At 37.1% G+C, this 26,080-nt stretch overlaps 1 protein-coding gene across 1 annotated transcript in view; it reads left to right on the top strand.

Moving 5' to 3' along the window:
• Nucleotides 1–7,384: 7,384 nt before the first annotated feature.
• PLEKHS1 (pleckstrin homology domain containing S1) overlaps nucleotides 7,385–26,080 on the top strand; it is a 31,588-nt gene continuing 12,892 nt past the window's right edge. Inside the window, exons 1-10 of the mRNA XM_032224883.1 lie at nucleotides 7,385–7,448; nucleotides 13,589–13,635; nucleotides 16,386–16,459; nucleotides 16,564–16,670; nucleotides 17,414–17,548; nucleotides 19,492–19,546; nucleotides 21,691–21,789; nucleotides 22,527–22,637; nucleotides 23,305–23,391; nucleotides 24,380–24,480. Of these exons, the coding sequence (XP_032080774.1) occupies nucleotides 13,608–13,635; nucleotides 16,386–16,459; nucleotides 16,564–16,670; nucleotides 17,414–17,548; nucleotides 19,492–19,546; nucleotides 21,691–21,789; nucleotides 22,527–22,637; nucleotides 23,305–23,391; nucleotides 24,380–24,480 (797 nt within the window). The 5' untranslated portion in view covers nucleotides 7,385–7,448; nucleotides 13,589–13,607. The remainder of the gene's footprint in view (nucleotides 7,449–13,588; nucleotides 13,636–16,385; nucleotides 16,460–16,563; nucleotides 16,671–17,413; nucleotides 17,549–19,491; nucleotides 19,547–21,690; nucleotides 21,790–22,526; nucleotides 22,638–23,304; nucleotides 23,392–24,379; nucleotides 24,481–26,080) is intronic.

The raw sequence follows: 26,080 nt of genomic DNA, 5'->3' as shown, positions 1-26,080 counted from the left end.
TTCTATTTTCTTGTAATTATTTGCCACTGTTAACAGACCTTAATTTTGTTCTCATTCTCTATGCATAATCATAGTCTTTGCCAAAACAAGTTTCTCTTGGAATGTCTTCATCCCTTGTGATAATTGTTGGTTTCTTATTTTCTTAATATGGATTCAATATTATGTAACAATGTTTTTTTTAACAAAAATCCTTTACTAGTACATATTCACTTCGAATAGATTAATTTCATAGATTTTCACATTTATTGTACAATTAGAGTAGCTACTTGATAGTTTAAGGACTTATCAAGTAAAGGGACTTGTTCTTTTTCAAGAAACTTTTGGCCCAATATACCTTTCAAATGCATACACACAAACACATATATGCACTGATGAAAGTTTCTGAAATTTCTGAAAACCAGCTTCAGTGCTTTAGGTTTGTTTTGTATCTTCCAAATATGTAATATATGTTTAGTGCTCAAAAAGAAAGTTATCTTTATCATAGCAATTTTCCTGGGAAAGGAGTATTGGGCAGCAGTAACTTGCAAGGATGGCCAACTGCTGTAGTAATGGTCATATACATTTGAAGGACACCTTTGGGGGCAATATGATGAGGTTGTATACCGGCCACACAGTGCTGTAAAGCATTATGGAGCCGTCTGTAAGTCTGAGTTTTACTGCTATTGTTAATAATGAAAGATATTTGAACCATTGTTTCCCCCTTTCCCTCAATCTGCACTTCACAGTAAGACAGTACAATTTCCAGTTGGACAATCTATTCTCTCATTTGCTTCTTTTGTTTCTTGTCAAGTTAATCTTGACTGGATTGCCAAACAAATCTTGGCAATATGGGATTCTTTCTGGCCCTTTTCCCCTAGCAATTTTGATATGCCATCAATTTGTATCTGGGCTTATTTGGACAGATATGGACAAGGATGTTAAAATGATGAGAGAACATGCCTCATAAAATAAGTAGAAATATTTTCCAGTTGGTTACCATTTCCTCTTCAAATATCAACCCATTGGTGTCATGACTAGAAAATTGACCTTTTTTGCTTCTGCACATTATGTACAATGGGAGTAGTCGTATCTTTCAAACGGTTTGTGCTAGACAAATAAACCATATTAATATAGTTCATAACTCTGGCTTGCTTCAAGTTGAATCAGATCTCTGGTAGATCAATTAAAAGTATGCAAAGTTGAATCAAGCATCAAGTTCCTTAATGTAGAGGAAGTATGAGATGCAATTCTCAGTCAGAAACCAGATGAGAGCAAGTCTGACCATTATAAAAATGGAAACAAAACTGGTCCACTCCAAAAGAGGAAGCCTGATAGCCTATTACTGTGATGGTGAACCTATAGCATGCCTGCCACAGGTGGCATGGAGACATTTGTTAGGGCACGCAAGCTGTTGCCCTGTCAGCTCCAGTGCGCGCCAGCTGACTTCAGCCTTCTTTTCAGGCAGTTTTTCGTCCTCCGGAGATTTCCTTGATGCCTCCAGAGCGTGAAAAACCAGCCCTACCGGCAAACCGAAAATTTGGAAATGGACCTCCATTTGTTTGCTCGTGGAGCTATTTTTCGCTCTCTGGAGCCTTCAGGAGGGTTCCCTAAAGGCTCCGGAGGGCAGAAAACAGCCTTATGGCCAAACTGGAAGTCACTTCTGTTTTTTCAGTAGGACCGTTTTTCACCCTCCAGATCCTTCAGGAGGCTTCCCTGAAGGCTCTGGAGGGCAAAAAACAGCCCTACGAATAAACCAAAAGTGACTTCCAGTTTGCCCATAGGGCTGTTTTTTGCACTCCTGAGAATTCAGGAAAGCTCCTGAAGCATCCAGGGAAACGGGACTGTTTTCTTCCTCCCCAGGCTCTTAGAAAGCCTCTGGAGATGGGGAGGGTGAAAAAAACTGTGGCAAAACCGGGAGTACTGGTTGCACAGGGGAAAGCACATGCATGTTGGGTTGTGCACATAGCATTATGGATTATTCTGTCAAACCAGCTTCAACTTTTCAAAAACCAATTGATACAAACCTTCTTGCCTACTGTTGACTTGAATGAAACAGTAATGTCTTACTCCAGTTTAAATATTAGGTGAGTCTGCATCATTCTCTGAAAAATACCCAAATTAATCAACTATTCACACAAAAATCCAGATAGGACAAGACCAGCAGCTGCTAGCCACCGCCCAACTTCTGTAAAATTATTTTGCTGCCCAGGTTCCATCCAATAAAATGAGAGATCTTCTGATGATTTTTTAAAAAATGCACCACACAATGTGAGTTAGAAATTTCCTTGAACCAGTTATATACCCCTGTGATTTGGGGAGAAGGAGGAGGGTTGCAGTATCTCCACAAACTTATGGACTCATCTGAGGAAAAGTCTAGTTTAAGCCAATTATCAGGAAAGTATGGGAGAAAAAACACTAAGCTCTGTTAAATGCAGGACTGTACAAACATGAAAACGGAAATACTGTGAAAATAATTTCTCAAATGGTCAATAAGACATCAAATAAACACAAGTATCTCCATTAGAAAAACCTACTTCCGCTTCAGTTCTTGGATACGTGATTGCAGCTCAAGACTCCAACTGAATCATAAGAAGGAAAAACTTGCTAAATAAAAATAAACCTGTGCGCTAATTCTTTGTATATAACAATTGCTTTAGTTATTTATTACTCATTTACTTTGCAGTATTTGTTGTCATCTCAATCAGATTTGGTTCCTGGCAAAAGTTAAAAGAAATCTAAAATTACACTAAAAACAGCAATAGAAAGAAAAACAGTACATCTTAAGGGGCAAATGCTAAACAGAACAATTCTACTTTGGTCTTTCCAAACTAACAGCTAATCATACTTCAGGAGCAAAATGCAATGAATTCACTGCTGAGAAGGCCTGATCCTTTTGAACAAGCATCATGTTTGGATGGCATATTTAATTAATGGGTTATATGGCTGCTCATTTCACATAAATGACACTGGGCAACTAATCAAAAAATTAAAAACAAAGTTAAAAACCAACATAAACAGCATAAAACAGTAACCGAGGACATTCATAGATCCCACTCACCCATACTATCACAGCCTCAGGTGAGATGGCAAAACCACATTTTGAATGCCTTGCAGGTGGGCAAGTGTGGTCTCAGAATGAAACATCTATTTTGTTCTGGAGATCGAGATGGACTGAAATGCATATGTTTACAGTAGAAGTGTCTCAAAGGTATGAGTAGGAAAAAGTCACATTTCTCAAAGGCATCAGCTGAGGCAACCTGGACAGGAGTAAGGACAAGGAGAGCATCTGGGGCATATGGGCTGGTAAGTTCTGCCATGCTGGACGTTGACAAATTAATGCAGGTAGTGGAAGAAGGTAAGGTGGGTTTCTGCAAAACCGGGACATAGGCAACACAAGGGTCATGAGTTAATGATACGGGGTTGTGTCTCAAATGTACTTCTGTGCCTGGAGACAGGATTAACAAAAGTCGAAGCAAGGATCTATCGCATCCTTAAATCTCTGGCTAAAGCTTAACTTCTTTCCATAAGTTCTTGGTCTGTTAATCCTCCAAGACAAAATCTCTTCATCATGGATCAAGGCTGTTGAGTCCAACATTGCCAAACTAGGCAAACTAGCTTTAATACTCGAGATGGACTATGATTTAGCAAGACAAACCTTGGCACAAAGGGTGGAGGAAACGGAAAGCTCTGTTGTTTCTGGCTCCAGATGCAATTAGATGTGTTGTTGCTCCTGCCAGCTATCTCAGTCAGTTGGAGTCAGCAAACCACCAGAAAGCACTTGCATTTACACTGTGCCATGTGCTTCCAAGTATAAAAGGTTACCATCCATGGAAAGTCCCTGCAGCTCAGAGAGGTGGAGACTGGATCACATACTCCTTAAATGTTCCTTTTATAGGAACATATAGAGATTAGGAACATATAGAGATTAGGAAAAAACATATTCTGCCAATTACTGCTAGGTATCCTGGCCATTCCGACACCACCTATCTCCAGTGGCTGCTTAAGGATGAACAGTCCATAACTACAGAACAGGTGGCCAGATTCTGTGCAGCAGCACTGGGGATTCATTGCAAACGTGTGTCTTCTCCACCATAGCAATGTTATATAACAATTGTGGCAAACCCTTTGCACTGCTTAGTTATTTCCCTTTTAGCATTGAACCTACAACGGGCCACACAGTTTAGGGATTGCAACTATCATATAGTCAGACCATGTATAATTGAAGCTGGATTTTATTATAGATTTTAGTTGTTATTTATTATTTTATACTAGAAGTTTTAAGTGTATATATACTGAGTGCTTTTAGACTAATAATAAATTGTTGTTAAGTTAAAATGGATGAAATAGGAGCACTACTTGAACCAGAGAACTTTCACAAATATGGGACAGGTGCATTTGGGTTTAAAGTCTAGGAAAAGAATAGCTAAGAATCCACTGAGAGAAGGTCAAAAAGATTTGCAGTTTAAAGTCTGGCTAAGACACACACACACTACAATATTGCAGTAGGCAGAACTACTTTATTGCTTGGGTGCAATAAAGGAGTATCAAAGTTCATGAAATTCTATGAACGTGAAACATGAGAAGGTGACTTTAAGGAACTTTATTATAGGATGTGGGAGGATTTTGGGTGGAATTAAGATCTGAATCCTCAACACATGAATAACACAGTGTATAAGAGATAATGCTTTGTCCATTTGTTTTTCTTTTTCACTTGCTTTTTTCCTCCTCTTAGAAACATATCTACATATTATCTTGTGCAAGTGTCTCTGTCTGGCTCCCTCCCTCCTCTACACACACACACATACACACCACACACACACACACACACACACTTTAGCAAGCAATGGTTTGTTTTTGGTTTGTTGCTTTTGCTTTCCTTTGCTATAGAAACTTTCCTATTCCAGAAATATTTAGGGAGATTAGCACATATTATTTAGGATTCTAACTATTGGTTGATTGAATAAGTATGTCTGGGATCTAGAACTGTTACTGAGGTATCCAAGTAACTGAAATTAGTTCTTAGTTCTTAAAGTAACGCAAGCAGCAGAAAACCTCACTCCTGACTCAAGGCGCCTTTCCCGGATCAGCTGAAGAGACAAAGCAAGGAGATTTCAAGATTTCACTTCAGGTTTTATAACATCCTATTTTAAAATATTTGTGGATAAGAATATTAAAACATTATATTCTATTTTCATAATATTTATTTTCCAAAACAAAATAATTTTGGCAAGAGAAAGTTGCAAAGGTGTGGGGAAAGGAGACATATTCTCCCTTTTCATTTAAATCCAGGTTTTAAATTTATTTTATAAATTCAAACCAAAAAAATAAAGAAGCATTGTCAGTAGTAAACTTTTATTTGTTGTGTGAGGGATATTGGGCAAGAGGACATGAATGGGAACCCATCTTTCAATGCAGATAGATAGACGGATAGATAGCCTGAGGAAGAGAAAATAGAAATCAGAGGTTCCTTTCATCCTTGCCTTCTCCTTGCTTTTGTCTCACCTCTGGGTCAGTGGGAGGAAAGACACTGAAGCTGTTCCTAATCTCACATGATCAAAGTTCATATGCTTGGCAACTGACTCATATTTATGACGGTTGCAGTGTCCCAGGGTCATGTGATCGCCTTTTGCAACATTCTGACAAAGTCAATGGGAAAAACCTATTTAATCAACAACCACGTAACTAACTTAATAACTGCAGTGATTCACTTAACTGTGGCAAGAAAAGTCATAAAATGAGGTAACTTAACAAATGTCTGTTAGCAACAGAAATTTTGGACTTAATTTTGGTCGTAAATTGAAGACTACCTGTTTTGAGGATTATTTCTCCACTACAGTCACCTTTATGGTCCCCAAGCCAATGTCTTAACCTGTTGCACAATGCTTGCTTAGCAAATTTGAGCAGGATATCTTCATGGGGGTGGGGGGAACATTGCCTCTCAGCAGAAGAGAAATAAAGATAACTTGTTTTAAAAGTTACCTTAATATTTGTGTCTCACACTTCTCCTTCTGTCATGAATGATGGCTGTGTTGCTGGGCCAATTCAGGACAATCAGAACGTACACAAGCCTGACAAACAGGTTTGTAGGCTGATAGAGCTGGGTGGTAAAATGCTATCTTATTTAACTGTAGGCACTATATGCATCTTGCAAAAGTCAGTTCTTCCCATTAATTGTGCTGTCCATCATCTCACAAAGTCCAATTACATTTGTGCCAAGTTCTTGCTATTAGAAGCAAATGTGAAAGAATGGAAACTCGGTGGGCTTTGCCTATACCAGCCTAAAATTGCCAAGAGGGAGCAGTTGCAGTCAATCTTCTGCATTAGTAATCAATCAGCTGCACTGACAACAGAAATGTCAGAGATAAACACTGTATTTTATAGATTTTAGAGTTGTCTTAACATGTTTCCATTACATCAGAATAGTGTGGGTTAAGGCAGGGGTCTGCAATCTTAAATACTCAAAGAGCTATTTGGACCCGTTTTCCACAGAAAAGAAAACATCGGGAGCCACAAAATCCTTTTGACATTAAAATGAAGATAACACTGCATGTATCAGTTTGTTTTTTTTTTACCTTTATGCTATGTATAAAAAAAATCAAATCAGAGAAAAAAATTTATTTCTGCATGCAACAAAAACATTTTGAACTCTGAAATAAAAGATGCTGGGTTGAAGGTTACTTTCAAATAAAATACTCAACGTCTATTTGAGTCCTTGTATTTATGAAGTAAAAAACCGAACTTAAATTATCCACCTGCTGCAAACCAAAAATGCTGTCTGCTTCTGTGTCGCACATTGGCGGTTGTGACACATAGCTTGAGTGACAGGGAGCCACAGCAGAGGGATAAAAGAGCCTCATGTGGCTCCAGAGCCACAGTTTGCTAACCCCTGGGCTAAGGCTGCTTTTGGTATGGTTTGGGATGAGATTAAATACAGGAATTCTAAGAAAACAATAAAGCTTTTTTTTTAACAATTAGATATATATAGGGAAAGGTCTCTGGATTTGTTTCTGAGAGTTTCCTCCTTATGTTATTCATTAAAGTATTTTGTTGGATTGTAATAATTGCAATCAAATAGCCAACTATATTCTTGCAGTAATTCATATCTCTCTTGCAGTTGGAGCAGTGTTAGATTTTTTTAAAAAACTGCTATGAGGAAATGAAATAAAAAAGCAAACCAAGTGCCAACCTGGATTTAGTATTATTATTGCACCTGTTCTGTGCCATGTCAAAAGCTCTTTAAAAACACTGCCATTTCCTGTATTTCCTCATTAAAACAACTTTCAGTTTTGTCAGTAAAACAGAATATTTCCCATATGAAAAAAGTTGGGTATTTCCTTATGAGTCATAGTTAGGGGTGTAATTAAGACTGATATAAAAAGACAGCCTCTCTAAATAATACAATTTTCAATAAATGTCTCAATGACATGATTGGGCATTGCTGATCTCCAGCATAGCAAACATCCTATCCTGTAAGTATTGCTAAAAATCATAATGTTTATTTATAATGTTTATTTATAGTTATTTATAAATGTGTACAATTTAATTTTATTGCCTTCTTCTGTGTACAGTCATTAAAGAGCAAAGTTCCTCACTACATTTTATTGTAATGAAATTTGGGTAAAACTCCCTTTTAAATACTGTAAATAAAATTTAATTTTATTGCCTTCTTCTGTGTACAGTCGTTAAAGAGCAAAGTTCCTCACTACATTTTATTGTCATGAAATTTGGGTAAAACTCCCTTTTAAATACTGTAAATAAAATTTAAAATAGGAATAAAACTTGGATTTTTTTTCACCTATGGAAGAGTTGTGCAAGAGTTTAATTGTGCATGAAAATTATCTGTAGTTAATAGTCCTGCCCTTTTTTAATATTCCAAATTTGAACAGAGCCACTTTTGTAAATTCACAAGTATGTACATAGATAACGTCCTTTAATTGTAAAGGTGTTTTACCATCCTTCAGCCTCAAGAAAATTTATACAAATGGCACGAGTAAAACAAATGACACTAGCTTACTCTAATATTGTTTGGTATAAGACTAAGAGTTGGCACTCACTTTGAAAGATTTACCATTTGAAAGAAAACAAGCTAACTGTCCAGATTCAAAGGTACCTTATGTTTCCTTTAGCTTATCTACAATCTTATGTTTTAAAAATCATTATTTTTAAGTAAAGCAAACATTATTTTTTAATAAATCGTCATAGTAGCAGAATTGTTCAGATCTACAATATTGTAGTTTGAAAATATTTTTTGTACAATGCCTACTAGATTATTGTAACAGGAATATAATATAAGTGCATAATAATTGATTACTAGGAGATATGGAACAACCAAAATTATATTTAAAGTTAAATTGGATTTACATGATATTGGTAAAATTTAACATTCCCATAATTTCTATTACAAACTGTTGCGAGGATGAATTTTTCTTATATAAGCAATAATATCCCACTATTCTCTATAAAATAATGATTGGTTATTTTTCATGGTGAAATATTATATTTATCAGAAACTTTGTCAAGCAAAGATATAAACTACATCCTATGCTATTTAATTCTTGAGATATTATATAGATATTTTATTGTTCAGCAATAATTAACTTAACTGCTAAAAATAAAAAATGTTTTCTTACTTAGCAGTACTTTATTATAACTTAACATATATGTATAATAATCCTTAACTTTGGAGAAAAAAAACTTCTGTTTCTTTACGTAGGACGTATTATTAAACACTTTCTTTCAAAAATTAATCTTATCATATTTTATCAGGGTGAAAGAATATTCAATGGCATCCCCCAAAATTCACTGACTATATACAAACTATATAGTCTGTGCTATACTTTCACATTTTGATACTATTAATAGCTTGAAATACTATGATAACTTTCCATATTTTCATATCCTTTCAGAGGCAGACACACACACACACAGAGAGAGAGAGAGAGAGAGAGAGAGAGAGAGAGAGAGAGGCAGAGGGAGAGATCATAAAGTCTTATTACAATACGATTACTCTATCATATTGCCATTCTCAACTTTTTTGTTAACATGGCTGATGTAGATGCTGCTTGTTATGTTACAATCTTCAACATCTACTTGAGATATTTTAACCTCTATGATATTTTGTTCTTATTTGTCATGGCAGAATCCATTTTTAGGTAATCATAAATTTGAATAGTTCTGTGAGCAAAGTCTGGTCTCTATCTTGATAAGACCTTAAATTGTTTGTTAATTTTTTCAGAAATAATTGATAAATATTTTTATCAAGGCATGTCATCCCCCATTCCATCTCATGTTCTGTTTCAATTCTTTAAACAAATATTTGATTGGATTGGAATCCTCTTTTAAATTATATATTAAGAGTGGTTTGTATTTTAGTTTTGTATTCTTTCTTATTTGAGGATGATTACCAATTTCTTGTTTTTGACTCTTTCAAGTATGTTCTGGTCCACTTATTGAACAATTGAGCGCATCTCTTGCTGTGTTTTGTGGTTGTTTTGGGTGGGATATCAGTTCAATTAGATAATAAATAGAAATATTAGATGCATAAATAGTAAGAACATCATGCCATCTGTGACTGAAGCTATCTATCCACTCCAGAGGTGGTTTCCTACCGGTTCGCACCGGTTCAGTAGAACCAGTTGGTCAAAGCTACTGAACCGGTGAGAGGAGGTTCCACCGGTGGACCCGGAAGTAAGTTCCGGAATACCTGCCCCGGCCCTGTCGCTCACTCGCTTGCTTGCCCCTGCTCGTCTGGAAGCTGCTCCATTATTTCATTTTTTCATTTTCATTTATTTGACATTTATTACTCGGTTCCCCCGCCTGTCTGCACTATCCTAGCCCCGGCCACCGCTCACTGATTGGCTACCTCAGCAATCTCCTCGCCCACTTCTAAGAACCCTATCTAAACCCACTTACCTTTTTTCCTGTTTGGCTCTCTATTGCTGCCTGCCAACTCTGAGGAGGTAAGTAAGCTGCAACTAAGCATGGTGACCTTTTGTGGCCTTGCAAGGATCCCGGGCTCGCTTATAGTGCAGGACCTCCAGAAAGCAGGGTGGGTGGGGGTGGCGGTGGGAGATTATGCCTGGTGTCTTTGACAAGTTCGGGGACCTCGCAAGGACTTTGTAAGTCCCTGGACTTGCGTAAGATTCTTGGCGTCCAGAAAACATGGGGGTGGGGGTGGGGATGGTGGCGGGAGCTTATGCAGCGCAGCTGTTGTCTTTGACAAGTTCGGGGACCTCGCAAGGCCTTTGCAAGGTCCCCGGACTTGCCTAAAATGCCTGGCCGCCAGAAAGCATGGGTGCGGGGGTGGGGATGGTGGTGGGACCTTACACGGCATGGCCGGCATCTTTGACAAGTTTGTGGACCTTGCAAGGCCTTGGCATTTTTTGCATTGGGGCATGCTGCAAGAGAGATGGAGTAAAGACCTTTTCCAGATTGTTGGTGGTGGAGGTGCGGGCCCGTGCTCACTAAAGCAAGTCCGGGGAAGTCCTTTGCACCAGCCGGAAAAGGTCTTCACTCCCCCCCCCCTCTTGCAACACACCCCGATGCAAAAAATGCTGAGATTGGCACACTTGAGGCTGCTGCTGCGATGTCCAGGGAGGCTAAAGCAAGCCACGTGCCTCTCCCAACTGCTTTTGTGGCTTCCCAGAATGCCAAGAACCTTCGCGCTCTTCTCCGCGCTCTCCTGGGCTCATCGCGACGGCAATAGACATCCAGAAGTGGCAGGGGCTGGAAACCCAAGCCCCCATTAGCCCCCAAAGCTGATTCTGGATATCTATTGCAGTCATAAGGAGCCGAGGAGAGCGCGGATAAGAGCATGAAGGTTAGGGTTACTGGGCAATGTGTGTGTGTGCGGGGGAGGCTGGAGCAGTTCCACTCTGAATGGAGGGAGAGGAAAAAATTTGAGATTCTCCCTGCTGCAGCCTTTAAATGGCAGAGAGAAGCCGAACTCCGCCGCCACTATTCACAGAGGAGCTGCGGCTCCCTTTATGCCCCCCCGGCCCCCTGGGTGTGCTCCTGGGTGTCGAAGCACCTGAAAGGGACAGGCAGGCTGCCAAAGCTCCACTGAGAAGACGTTTCTGAGAAGAGAAACTTCTCCGGTCTGTGTAATTTATACCTCTATCTTGACTGGGAATGCTGACATCATCTTGGCCATGCCCACCCGGTCACATGGCTGGCAAGCCACACCCACCTGGTCACATGGCCAGCAAGCCACTCCCCCCCAGTCACATGGCCGACAAGCCACTTCCACCCGGTCACATGGCTGGCAAGCCACTCCCACAAAGCAGGCCACACCCACAGAGTAGATTCCAAAAAATTTTGAAACCCACCATTGATCCACTCCCAAAAAGCATATACCATCAAAGATAAATTTTAAAATAGTAAAAAATCAATATTTTGAAGAATATATGTCACTTGAATATCTTGAATATAAAATGCAGTTGTCCCACAAAGCTGAAACAAAATATTTAGTTATAAAGGAGCTTTGCAGCCCTATATTCTCAATCTGAACCTGCCCTGCGCTTATACTAGCTACCTTCTAAACCAACTTAATAAAATCCTGTCCAGACTGAGATATTTTGGCAACAGTTGGAAAGCTATTCAATCCAGGCAGTAGGCTACAATATCTTCCCACTGGACAATTCACTTGTTATCATTCCTCATTACCACTAATCACTAGCAGCACTGCTTCTTGTAGGCAGGTTTTATTGGGCATATGTACATTTATGGGCGTGCATGTACACATGCAGGTGTAGTGGTCTGTGGCAGTGATGGGTTGCCAATTTTTTTACTACCAATTTGGGCACGCTCCCACATATGCAGACTTGTCCAAGCAGGTGGGCAGAGCCTCTCACCACTGCTACTACCAGTTCGCCCAATTCAGTCTATGGGAATAGCTTTGAAAATCAGGAAAATGAAGATCCACAACCGTGGTCGGATTCTTTTTTTTTTACTACTGGTTCTGTGGGCATGGCTCCAGAACTGCTCAGAACCTGCTGAAAACCACCTCTGATCCACAGGCTTGACACTAGTCAGATAAGAGACATTTCAGTCCACAAGGAATGGGCAGACATGGTAAGCATTTCAGAAAAAATACTTCTTAGTTCCCTGGAAAGTAAAGGCAAGGAGAGAAAGATACCATCAGTTAAAAGTTTTGTTCTAGACACTGTTTCTTGTAGGCTGATACTAATGTAAAATATATTCTTCATGCAGCGGAAATGAATAAAGAAGTGATATTTGCTATCCAAGTTGTTCCTTTCAATCCTTGCAAACAAAGAATGCCGTTATGCACTAGTCACAGATGTGATAGAGTAGAAAGAGGAAGAATAATAGGGTTTTAGTGCAGTGAATGATTAATCTCATGATAAAATAGGGTTTTTTAAAAAAAAAATTGCAGTTTTCTCCAGTTAATTCCTTGTAGAAATGGAACTTTTTGTGAATAGTTGATGTTCTGAATTTATTTCTAGAAAAAAACAGAGAAAGTTCACTCCACTATAAAAACTCATCTCTAATGAGAAGAAAATTCTTCTTGTCTTGAAACATAACTGGTGTACATATCATGTCTGTATGTTACTCTTCACTAAAAGCCCTGTGTTTTCTAAATACTTAGAAATGAGAGAAAAAATTGCACATGAGTTAGTTTCCAATGATTATAGACTATGTTTCAAATTTAACATATTGTATTATTATTTTTCCTTTTATCTTGGCACTAGCATTCAAAAGCCATAGTTCCTTTCTTCAGACAAATCTAATTTATTTCTTAAATATGGTGAATTCTGTTCAGCATAGAGGTTAGAATCAGTTTTGAACATCTTCATTTTGACTGTAAAGTGGCGTTTATTAGCAGACCTGCTACATTTTTTTCTCCCCTTTGCATCTACACAGTCTTTCCAAAATAGTTTAAGCAGATTAAAGGGTCTTTCTGCAGGCAAAAGACAAAAGGGGGGGAAAAGGAAGTCCTATTCATAAATAAATCTGTTTGCATAATACTAATGTCCTTTGAATTGTTCATTTTGTTAATACTAATGTTTTTATCTGTAAGATGAAAGAAAAGTAGGAATTTCATATATTGCTAAACAGTATTATATATCAGTTCCTAATCTGTTCTCCTTTTTACAAATCGTTAATCAATGCAATTCTTACAATTCTAATCTCAAGGGACTTTTTGTTGCATTTTATTATTCTGTTGAATTTCCAGGATGGTAAATGAATCTTCCAGGGTATTTTTTTGTTTTTTGTTTTGCACAACATTCCAAATATCAACTGTTCTTACTGGACAAGAAAATTAGAAATAAAATATCACATTCTTATTCTTAGCAAAGACTGACAACTATATGATATTTTTTGTTTGTTTTGGCCTATGAAATCATTTTATTTTATGTGTATATGAGTAACTTAAATTTACATAAGATTGACAAACAATATTGGTTACTATCTGATAATATTTTGTATGGTTATAGTTTCTGTTTGTATTAAATAGATGAATAGGATTAGTGAATTAGTGATTCCTGAAAAGAAAAGATCTGTCTTCTAGAAATCCTTTGATTATAACAGCCTTGAGAAACAGAGATGTTCATCTTTAACATCCATTCATTCTTTGTTTATTTTTCAGGTTGAACTAATAATCAAATATGGATGCCACAAGAAGAACTAGTATTGGTACATAAATTCTAAACATGTTTTTGCCTGATTTCTCTTTTCACAGCATTTTTGATACTTGATATTTGTCAATATATGCCTTGTTCAATGAATGCAGTCAGAACAAGTTTCTGTTACAAAGTTACAATTTGTTACAGGCCACTATGTTATATTCCCATTCTTTTTCCAAGGTGACTTTGATCCACATTTCAAACCTAATCAAGAATTTGGCTATGAACATTCTTAAACCAGCTTAGAATCGGATTTTCATACCTAAAGTCTTGCCCCTTTCGTTAAGCTGTTAGTCAATGAAACAGAAAATGTCCTTGTCCGTATTTATATTTTACCTTTTATGTTTATTACACACTTTAGAAATGTGGTCTGACTGAGTTGGCAAATGTGGTCTTGCTCACTCACACTGAGTTGTGCTTATTCATCAAAAAGTTCTACATGTACATTTTTAATTTTACTTGACATTTTTCAAATACTGCTCTGAATTGTATGTGAATACCAAGCACATTTCAACATGTTTAACCATTTTTATGAACCAAAAGATCAATTTGGTAGAATTTTGTTAAGAACAAAGAACAATTCTGCTTGTAACTAGTCTGCCACTTTCATACAAATCCTACAGGCTATCTTTCAAGAACTAATAGGCCAGTTCTGACCTTGTTCATGGGCCTTGATGGTATGCAATAGTATCAATAAAATGTATCATGCAGACAATAAAAGGAGCTTATACAAGAAATGCTTTCATTTGTATCTGGCTTCAGATCATAGTATCTACAACAGCATATTTTCTTTTTAAACACTGTCATTGCTTAACTATATAGCATTACTCACATTAGGATTAGGTAACACATTATCCTTTCAAATATATATATATTTATAAAGTATTTTGGTTTACCATATATAAATTTAATGCTTTTTTAATTGTTTTGCTATATAATCAATTGAAAATCATACAGTAGGCAATGCTGTGTTGGGAATGTTCTCACAAATACCGTATTTTTCGGAGTATCAGACACGCTTTTCCCTTCCTAAAATAGGGTGAAAATTTGGGTGCATTTTATACACCGAATATACCTCTGCCCATCTGCCAGCCCCCATCTTTTGGCCTCTGCCTCCCAGCAATTTGCTTCCTTGCAGCAAATAGCAGCCTGTTTCAGTTTCAGTTTCAGCAAAGCCTGATTAGCACAAACAACTGATTGTCAGTTGGATCGGCCTCCTGACGATCAGCTGTTTCAAGCTCCAGGATTGGCATAGCCTATTACCGCCTCCAAGCACCCCATGTTTAGCTTCTGTATCCCATTTTTTGCCTCCGCGTGCCTCGTTTTCAGCCTCCGCACACCCCATTTTCTGCCCATTCTGATCTCTGCCACCTGGAATGGGCAGAAAATGGGGTGCATGGAGGCCGAAAATGGGCATGTGGAGGTGGCAATAGGCTATTGGCAATCCCTGCAGCTTGAAACAGCTGATCATCAGGAGGCCAATCCTACTGACAATCAGTTCCTTGTGCTAATCAGGCTGTGCTGAAATTGAAACAGGCTGTTTGCTGTTTGATGCAAGGAGGCAAATTGCTGGGAGGCAGAAGCAGATTTTTCTTTCTTGTTTTCTTCCTCAAAAGCTCGGTGTGTCTTATACTTTGGAGCATCTTATACTCCAAAAAATATAGTACATACACATCATATTACTCCTTTTCAGAGTTGGCAACATTTTGCAAATGCAAGTATAAACAATACTACGGAACACAAATTAAAATCAGGAGATAAAAATAAAAGGAAACCTAATGAAGCTTCATTGCATAAACACCATCTTCTGTACTTTTCTGTATATTTCTGTCCTGGCAAACACATTCCTATATACACTTTGTCCTTTACATCATCTCCAAAAAACAGCCTTCTTGATTTTCATCTTCCTCTCAATGAATTCAGTTTCCTTTCATATATTTGTGATTGTATCTTCAACCATTGTCCCTGAATGACCAAAGCTTTTCAATAATTATTTTGGACTTCATATATGTATATTACCAATTCATAACTTTATCTCTTCTTGTTTTACCACTCACTTAAGTACAGTAACCATTTTCTCATGGCATTCAATTTCCTTTTGTGAAATTTGCAGCTTTCATGCAATAGATAGAATCCGTTTAATATGTATATAAGTATTTTTACTTTTTTAAAAAAAATCATTCCTCACAATGATTCACTTGTCTTCTTTCAGTATTTGCATGTCTGGAAATTTTTCCATTCATTTCCCTATTTTTGGGAAATATTATACCAAGCTGCACAAATTAATGATCTTATTCTAATCTTTTGTGATTTATGTATCCTTCATTCTATTTTTCTTGTGCCACACTACGTAGAAAATTTTGGCTGTGGGAATTTTGTAATTTGAAGTTCACACATCTTAAAGATGCTGAGGTTGAAAACCACTACATTAGAACCTTCTTTTTAATTTTCCCCAAAATTGCTCTTAATTTTCTTTGTTTCTTGTTCCAAGATACACTTTTGTGCAATGTAGTGACATATTCAGGATATTTTGGAGCTGTTCATTTGGGAAAAAAATACAGAATGCCATTCCTTATTTATTGAAGTTACTATTTTGTTTCATGTATGTTTAAAACATAGGTGGAGAGTAAATGACAAAAAGAGAGATGGCTTGATAATATTTCAGGGCCAGAATTTGGTTACCCGGCATTTAGAATTAGTATTTGTGTAGGAATAGCAATCTATTTTTATAAAACATGTCATTTTATTTTCCTTTCTTAGGAAATTGTGACTGCAGTGTCTACAAGCATGGCTTCTTCATAAAATCACCACCACCTCAGCTTTTTAATAATCAGGTACAGTTAGGAAAATGATAGCTTTACTATCATATCATCAAACTACATTCCTAATGTATTGATTTTCTACTAATATTTGAACGTGATTTTTCCCCTTTCTGCAGGGTTCCTGGAAAAGGAGATACTTTATTCTTTCTCATTCTCCTCAAAATGGTTACATCTTAAGCTATCACAAAGGCCAGCAAATAAAGGGCCAAATTGAAATTAATGAGTAAGTATTTGAACAAACGTACCACATTTTTTTTAACTGAATTATTAGTGAAATACAACACTTTGGATATTTTTAAATAATAAATGTTGCTGCAATTTTCCCTGGTTCTTTAACACATTTTGGTCTACATTATATGATATGTGGCTGCACCTTCCCTGTATCACAGACCCTGAGCCCAAAATTCTTTATGGTCCTAACTCTGTTCCACAAATATTTAAGTACCTAGTTCTTCCATAACCCCTAGCACAGTGTGGCTAGGTTTTGTTTTATGCTGTAGGATCATTATCACCATTTTTATTCCTAACATCTAAGTTACTTCCATTTGTTGTTTAATTCAGGCAGCATACAATAAGTAAGTAAATATTAGACAGGAAGTTGGAAGGCAACAGTCAAATAACACTTTTCATGCATTAAAATAAATGGGTGTAACAGAGGTGGATCAGTTTAGTCGCTTCCTGACTGTGAGGATTTGTGAAAAGAGATTATTAAAAAGGGCTTCTTTTTGTGAAGGTGTAATCCTGATTCTATAATTACTGTATCTGGGCTTGAAAACCCCCATATGACCACAAGCAAAGAGTGATGAACTATCTAATGGTTTGCTAGGGTTTTGTAGCCTGGGTATGACAGCTCTACAATTGCCTACGACCTTCTTGGGGCAGGAATTTTATGTACCAGATATAAGCTACAGACTCTCTTCTCATATCTGATAATATTTGTTTACCTATTTTATAATTATTTGACAGGGCTTCAAAAATAGAAATTGGCATAGGTGACTTTGAGAAAATGTCTGTTGTGAAAAAGATGTTCAGGTGCCAGTCCACTGAAGTGATGAGTATCACTACAGAGAATAGAATATTTTACCTTATCGGAAGAGATAGGTAAGTTCACAATCCTTTTATTAGACATGGTCTTAATTTGTTATAATGTTGGAAAACAAGAACACCCAAACTTTAAAAATGGTTCCTCAGACTAAAACGTTTCTGGGGTATGACTCTGTTTAAACACATCCAAAGAAGGAGGCTTTTTACAACCTTGAAGCCTGCATGTATTAAGAAATTGCTCTTATTTATATGATATTTTTCTAGCATTCAACTGTAATTCACCTCCATATAATTTCTGACCATTATTCTGAATTCTGCAGTTTGGATAGAAGAGAGATATTAACTGCAGTGGGCATGGTTCAATACTATTCATGACAAGGTTAGATTTTCCAGATATGTAGCATAAAGCTGCAAAAGAGAAAACTATGGAGAACAATTGCTCACAGTTATGGGAAGGAGGGAGAGGGGGAGGAAGGAAGGAAAGAAGGAAGGAAGGAAGGAAGGAAGGGAAGGAGTGAGGAAGAATAGAGGAAGGAAAGAGGAGAAGGAAGGAAGGAAGGAAGGAAGGAAGGAAGGAAGGAAGAGAAAATAAAGAAAGAAAAGATATTTTTCATAATTAGAGATTATTCTAAGAGGAAACTATTTCTCACTATTCTAGTATAGAGGAAATTCTATCATGAGAAGAGAAACATGAGCTAATTCTTAAGTAAAATCAATTCCAGTGAAATATTTTGTATGGCTCCTTTGAAAACTATTTGAAATTTGGACTTGTGTTGCTTTTTTGCTATGGGAGAAAAAATAGCTATACTCTTTAAAAAAAAAATCAATCATATTATCTTTTGTTTCCAGAAAAAAATGCCCATTTAGAAGAATAGGTTTGCCCTTTTGCAGCACTCACTTAAAAACCACGGATTTGCTTCATTACTTTAAGTAATGATTCACTTAACAGAACTCATAAAATTGGTCATAAAATGAGCTGTCTTACTATTTTGACTTACGATTCTGGCTGTAAGTTGTAAATTGAGGACTAGGAATCATTTGAAAAACATACTTTCTTTTGCTTTTGTTAGTCTGATGTCAATTTTTATTAACAGGAACTGTCTGAGGTTAACAACCAGCCCACTGATCAAAATATCATCTTTTCCTCTCTATCATTTTATAGAAAAAAACACCATTAGAAATCATTGGGCAAATAGAAGAAGGCAATAGAGGAACTCAACCTATGTTCAAAATATTTTATGTATAAAATAATAGAATAAGTTTCTTATTTGAAAGCACCTTGAGCCCTATTGGGCTATTCAGTCCATGTTTGAAAAATCCTTGGGGTTGTCCCCAAATATCTGTCACCTTAGAGCTGCTGTAAGCAACCTACAAAAATGAAAAGGTAATGCAGATATTTACATAAATGATTACACTTTACTTATTACCTAATTTACATAGCTGCCGAGCTCACAAACAAGTAACCTACAACCAAACAATTCCTGCTCTTCCTCCTCCTCCTCCTCCTCCTCCTCCTCCTCCTCCTCCTCCTCCTCCTCCTCCTCCTCCTCCTCCTCCTCCTCCTCCTCTTCTTTTTTAAAAGGAGGGATTTAAAATCTCCTAAATTAAGCCTGAGTCTCCATAGAAAGGCTGAGTTTTACTGCACAACAATATAGAAGTGGTTTTCCTGTGTCTTTTTCCAGGATATTTTTTTTCCAATTTCCTATTCCAGCGTACAAATCAAGCATCCAAATATAAGGAATTCCACTCTTCCAAGCCATTGTGCTTAATTCCCAAGCCCAGATAGGTGTTGTAGCTTCTGCATGTTTCTTGATTAATTCTGCAATTCATAGGCAAGGGCAAAGAATAACAGAGACTCATCATCTGGGAGAATTGCTAAAGGTTGTGAACATCATCTGGACTTAATATTTAACTTCTGTTGCTTTCCTATCTACACACTTTGATTCCTCACTCATGTGCCTGTTTCTTTTTTGTCTGTTTTAAAATATTTAAAACTCTAGCAAGGAAGTTGAGGAATGGGCCACCTTCTTGTTTACATTGTGCTCAGAAAAACAGGTAAATTACTGTTGTCTTTTGCCATTTTGACTTACAGCAAGAGTTTATGTTATTAAAATACCACATCTAATTTTTCTGGAGGGGGAAAAAGCTGAATTGTTAATTTTCATTTCACTTCTTCCTTTTCCAACCATATTCTAGTTCACAAGGAAACAGGGCATGCACAATAAATGAGATTTTTACTAGCAAATGTTGCCAAAAGCTTTAATAAGGTAATCAGATTACAGAAGTCAAGTTTCAAATTAGCTCAAAAAATGTCACTTTTACAAGCAACTTTTGAAGTTGATAATGATGAGCTCATTCTTTTTTTATTTGCCTTCATTAAAGACAAGTTTACTTAAAGTTCTTCCTCCTTGTTAAGAATGTGAGTCAATTTTCCTCCACTCAATTCACATATCGCTTTCACTAAAATTTCCGTGGAGAAAGTGGGCTTCTAAATCTCCTGAATGTTGACAAGATAATATCTACATAATTCTTGATTTTTATTTGTGATCCAACTCCAATTTTAAAAGACAGGATTACAACACATCAAACAGTCTTGTATTTATTTAAACAATTTATATGCCCACCCATTTTTGCTATTGGACAAAAATAATTATATCTTAAGCAACTCTGGGTAGCTCACAACAACAATGTAAAACGATCACTATAAAACAATCAAAGGTAATAACTATAAAGCAATCTCAAAAACAATAAAACAATAAATCAAACTTATACAGAAAAGCATTAACTAAATAATATAAGGAAGGCACCAGATGGTTTATGCTGACTATGGCCACTATTAAAATTTAGCAACCTTCTTAAGTGTTACATGATGTTTTGGTTAGCCTAAACCTAATCATCAATCTTCCATGTTATTAACAAACATAAAATTGATTACTGGTGAGTCTTTGCTAGTAAGGGAAAACTTTTATTTCTTTTATATTTATTTATAAATTACATTTACATAAGTGCCTGGGTGGCATACAATAACATACAATGCAGTAAAAAACAAAAAACAAAAAGGGGAAAACCCAAGAACTAACACAATTTCCGTCCAGGGCACATCCTGGGAAAGATCTGATACTTCAATGAAAGGGCAGCACACCTGGGACTATTATAGCCTTGAAACACAATCCTTGCATTGTTTCCAGAAAAGCACCAAGACAGAAAAAGGTTTTTTCTGATCAGCCACAATGACCCCTGTCACAAAATGTTTAATCACAAGAGCTCATAAATAAACAACACAATATCACAAAATAATGCCTCTTTCACCTAGAAAATACAATTTGGAAGTTTTCAACACAGCAAAATGTTTGAGGATTAAATGACAATGAATACAATGAAGCAAGCAAGTAGTGCTTTGCTAACTTTTGCATAACTTTCTGAAGATACTTGCCACCCTAGATGGATAGACTGCAATGTGGATCTTAAGTATGGGCATCTGCAGTTTCAAAGAAAGAATATAGCCATTTATTTACAACACAGGTTATACATTGCCAGGGGTGGGCTTTGAAAATTTTAGCAAGGGGTTCTCTGCCCAGTTGCTGGGTGGGCGTGGCCATGGTGGGAATGGCCTAGTCGGCCTCCCGCACCACAGAGAGAGGAACGTTTTTGCCCTCCCTGGGCTCTGGAGGTTTTCCTTGAGCCTCCAGGCGGGTGAATATGGCCTTCCCGGACTCCAGAAGCCTCTGGAGGCCAGAAACGGATCCATTTCTGGCCTTCCCAAAGTTCTGGTAGGCCCATTTTTCATCCTCCCCGACACTCCCCTTGCACCCTGCACTTACCTGCATTCAAAACAGACTGCGAGGAGACTCCTGGGAGGGCAGGGGTGGTGGCTGGGGCCAGCCAGGAGTGGGATTTGGGAGTCCTCTGAACAGCACAGAATCTTAGCTAGAGGTTATCCTGAACCCCTACAAACCCCCAGCAGCCCACTCCTGTACATTGCCCATTTTTGTGGGTCAAAAATAATTTGTAAATTGGTTTACAAAATAAGGAAATGTGTAAAATAAACAGGAACAAGCAACGATGAATACCGTAATCTGTCTAAAATATATCCTACACACTACAAATGCTTACAGAAGCATGTCTTCAGCTTTTATGATCAACAATTGTTGTAATTTATGTAAACGTGCATAAAGTTTGTTGCCTAAATTTTGAATCAGAAACTGAAAATCAGAAGTCGTTCCAAATCCATCCCAGCCGGTCTTGATACCTTGGATACTACCTCTATCAAGGATCAGAGTTTTGGCACTAAATATGAAGTAAGTGTTTAATTTTATAGACTTTTATAGACATATGCAATTTAATTGCAAGTCAGTTATTGAATATAATTGGACAAGATATTAAGAAGTCCAGAAATTCCCTTTCCTAAGAAATTTGATTTCATTTTTCATTCTTTCTCCTAATAGTTACACGTATATTCCCACTAAGCATACTTAGTTGTTATTAGCTTGTTTTAGGAGTTTGTACTTGATTAATGTACTTGATCAGACTTTCTTCAATTCTTATGATAACTCTAGATATTTATGGTTTTTGTTTCATTCAATACTTAAGGTGGCGTGAGAATAAAGCAAGGACTGCATATTTGGTCTCTTTTCAACAATTTTTATTTCTTATCTGAGATGGGCCAAAATCATTAACTGGGTAGCATCCCAAGCATGCTGACTGGAAAATCCTGAGAGTTCAAAGTCCACACTTTTTAAGCTCCCCAATGTTGAAAAACATTGTTTTCCGAAAAGTTCCCATCTCTTTTTCCACACTATGCTCAATATTAGCAGAATATCCTGCCTGTGCCATTGATAAATATTCCCTTAGTGATAAAGCATAGCTTTAAAAAAAAACCTTTACTTTTTTTTAACAATTGTAACATATTAAAAGGAAATTAAAGCAAAAGTGTCTGTTTATATTAATTCTCTATCTCAGATTTTCAGCTATCACTGTTAATTAATCACTTTGAAATAAAGCCATTTAGTGATTAATTATTTTGTTTGGGGCATAGGACACAGCAGCATCAGCTTACAAAAAAAGGCCAAACTCAGACCCTAGTTGTCAAGAAATCCAGAAGGAATTACATATTTATGAGTCACCAAGAAAACTCCTACAACGTCTGGTGAGTTCGGAAATGTCTGGTGAGTCTGGATATGTATCGGGATTATCTGAAATATTTGTAAATAATATTTCATTATTTGCAAAAAAGGGGGAGACAATTTCACAAGCTAGCTATCCTTCCTTCCTTCCTTCCTTCCTTCCTTCCTTCCTTCCAACCAACCAACCAACCAACCACCCACCCACCCACCAATTGTTACTTTATTTCTGGTTCTTTTTACTCTTGTGAAGCTCCAAATATGGTGATATTTGATAGTTAGTATTGATGAATGAATTATTAGTAAAACAATGCAGTAGGCAAGTGTTTTGCCTTTTGACCAGACTATTTATACAAAATATATGTATATGGGATATATGCATTAGCTTGATAATGTTCAGTAGGTATCTGAGCATTTTACCATGTACTGTCTTTTACAATTATATCAACAGCTCTTATTACTGTAATTAATAGACAAATTATATCAACTGGCAGAGACGGGTTTTAATTTGGCTTCGTTTTTCCACAATTTAACATATAAATATATTTTAATAAGTTACCTCCATTTTCTGAACTTCATTTCTGATTTTCTAATAAGGAATAAATAGGAACCGCACAGTTCTATTTTGTAGCTAATATTTATTTTATCTTTTCAAATGTTATTGAGTAAAGAATAATTAAATTATTGTTTCAGAGGCAACTGACAAATATTCCTGTTGAAGAACAGGAAGAAAAAGACAAAGAAGAATATTATGCTTCTCCAACAAGTCTTTTAGCTCAGGTAAGCAGAATGGCATGCTTTCCCATTTATCGATTAGACTAGCCATGGAGTAAGCACAATACAGATATTTGCATAAATAAATACAGTATTTAACATTGTATTTATTTACACATGCACACATACGTGTGTGTGTGTGTATTTGTGTGTGTGTGTGTGTGTGTGTGTGTGTGTGTGTGTGTGTGTGAGAGAGAGAGAGAGAGAGAGAGAGAGAGAGAGAGAGAGAGAGAGAGAGAGAGAGAGAAATAGATCTCTTTTAGCACCCAAAGTATAGATTCTTACTCTCCAATACATCTCATGTTAATACATATTTAACATAATCTCAGAAAATTTAAGCATTATGTGCACCATAATGTCTGGACCACAGCTCTAACATGCACCTTCAGAAGCCTCTGGCTGCAAATAGAGCAGTAAGCTAGGTTAACCAAACATTAATCAGGGCCAGTAGTCCAATTATAAGCCAGGTTAGCTAAACAGTAACCAGAGTAAGAAGTTCAGCAAAGCAGGCAAACCCTACAAGACAGAGTAGGATATCCAGGCTTTGGCAAGTGCACACAAGAGTCCACAGATTCAGCGCTTGTTCATGACAAATGTCCCTCCCACCGGCACCTCCTTACATCTTAATCCCCCGATGTGCCTTGTGAAAGGGAGTGGGGCACTCTCCCTCGTAGCCGGCTCAATCTGCGTTGATCTCACCATTTTTCTTCCCTCCTTGTTCTTCAATCAGGAGGGGGTAGCTTCTCCTGCAGGGTTTACTAGTTCAGAAAAGCCTTGCCTGGACTGTCTCTGTCCTTCCCCATTTTCCTCCAAGGCCAATGAAGACAGCTTTTCCATCTCTGTTAGTTCTTGGGGGCATGACATAGAGACTGTATTAATATTCCCACAATAGCAGACTCCAAATCTAGAAACTGTTAAGTTTAGTTGATGACATTTGTGTACAAACAGTGTATAAGACACACATTTATTAATTGTATATCATTTATTTTCAAAGTTGGATGAGGTGATTGATGAATTTAACACTCTGGGAGAATCTACCATCTCAGACAATGAAAAGCCTAATAGCACTAAAGAATACATGTCCATGAAAGATTTGTAAGTATACTAGCAATAAGTTGTTTCTCTCCTGAAACAAATGTTATGCATTTCTTTTATAACTTTCTTTCCATGTGAATAGCTTTGCGTGTGAAGTTAAAACTTCTCCTGATTATGCATGGTGTAGGTAAGACCACCAGAGTTGGCTTCAAAACTAGAATGGCAATAGATGACAGAAAATCCAATCCTTTATTGTATAGCACATATCAAGTAGTTTTACTGGAAGTGCTTGATTCCTGCTGTTCTTTAAAAGAACAACATAGCTGTTTTGAACAACTTGGGGCAGCCAGCTGTGAGTACAGATAGCGGTACAGATAGTACTTGCCACCGCCAAGTTGCCTTTGCCAACTCACTGCTACCAAATTGTTTCAGAACAACTCAACCTGGGCCATTCACTGTGGGGGAAACTCGTTGTCGGTGTCCAGATGGACAGCCGGGCAGGAAAGTGTCCACCCAATCATCTGCCCACCCACCTGGCTCTTCTCATTCATCACTCACTCATCTGCCCACTTACCCAGTTCCATCTGGCACCCGCAGCAAGTTGTCCCAAGTGTCTGCAGCAAGTAGTCCTTGCAATAAATTGCCCATGTTGAGTTGTCCTATAATGATTTGGCAGCAGTGAGTTGGCAGAGGCAACTTGGTGGTGGCAAGAGTTGCCCGGAGCTGGCTGCTACAGTTGGTCATGCTGAGGCGTCTCATTCTGGTCTTTTGTCCCTAAAAATGGCACAATGCACTTCCTTCTGGGTTCTCTTCTTGTGCTGAAATTAATCCCCCTCCCTGCTCAGAAATATTGTGAATGATTTGCTCTCTTAATTGCTCATTGCAAATAATTGGGAAAGAAGAGAGAATGAGAATTCTAAAAGCATAAGGGCTGGGGAGATAGGTCAAAGGTTTAGAGGAGGAAGAGGAGGAAGAAGATTTGGACTGTAGGGGAAAATTCCAGGGCTCAGTTTCGGCTCCTGTGTTCCTCATCTCTGTTCTTTCTATTTTAAATTAATCTTTATTGCATCAGAAAATGTACATTCAGTCCTGCTGATATACAATTCTATTTCAAAAGGACTATCAGCATATAAATATTACGTTAACTATATATCTCCTGAATTCAAACTGATGTAAGATTGGAGATCAGTACTAAAAGTAAAATCTAATTCTAATATTAATACTAGCACAGTTGGAATTATACTAATTATCATCAATAATTCTAATTGCATATTGATCACATATTTAACTCATGATCAATAAGTTTCTAAAGAAATATACTGCTATTCTATTTCTGCACTGGTTACACACTTTGTTTTCTTTTGCTATGCCTGTACATAAGCCAATTGTAAATAACACAGTGGCCAAATTCACATCAAATCAGAGTTAAATACAACCAGTGGATTTCAAGTAGGCTTTTTAAAATAATCTGTATTTAATGCTGACTATATTGTTGATGAGAATGACATATCAAGCTGTGCTTAAGGAAAACCTGCTAATAAAATAGCCAAACAAGAAAAGAAGTATGTGACCTTGATATTTTGCTGTATGGTCTAACATAGCATTTATTAATAACAATATTTGAAGTAATCTGGAAGTTGCCAGGATTCAACACTGATTA

The sequence above is a fragment of the Thamnophis elegans genome, chromosome 10, assembly GCF_009769535.1.
Source record: "Thamnophis elegans isolate rThaEle1 chromosome 10, rThaEle1.pri, whole genome shotgun sequence".
Taxonomy (NCBI): domain Eukaryota; kingdom Metazoa; phylum Chordata; class Lepidosauria; order Squamata; family Colubridae; genus Thamnophis; species Thamnophis elegans.
Note: the sequence above shows the minus strand (reverse complement) of the source record. Positions and strands in the feature narration are given on the sequence as shown.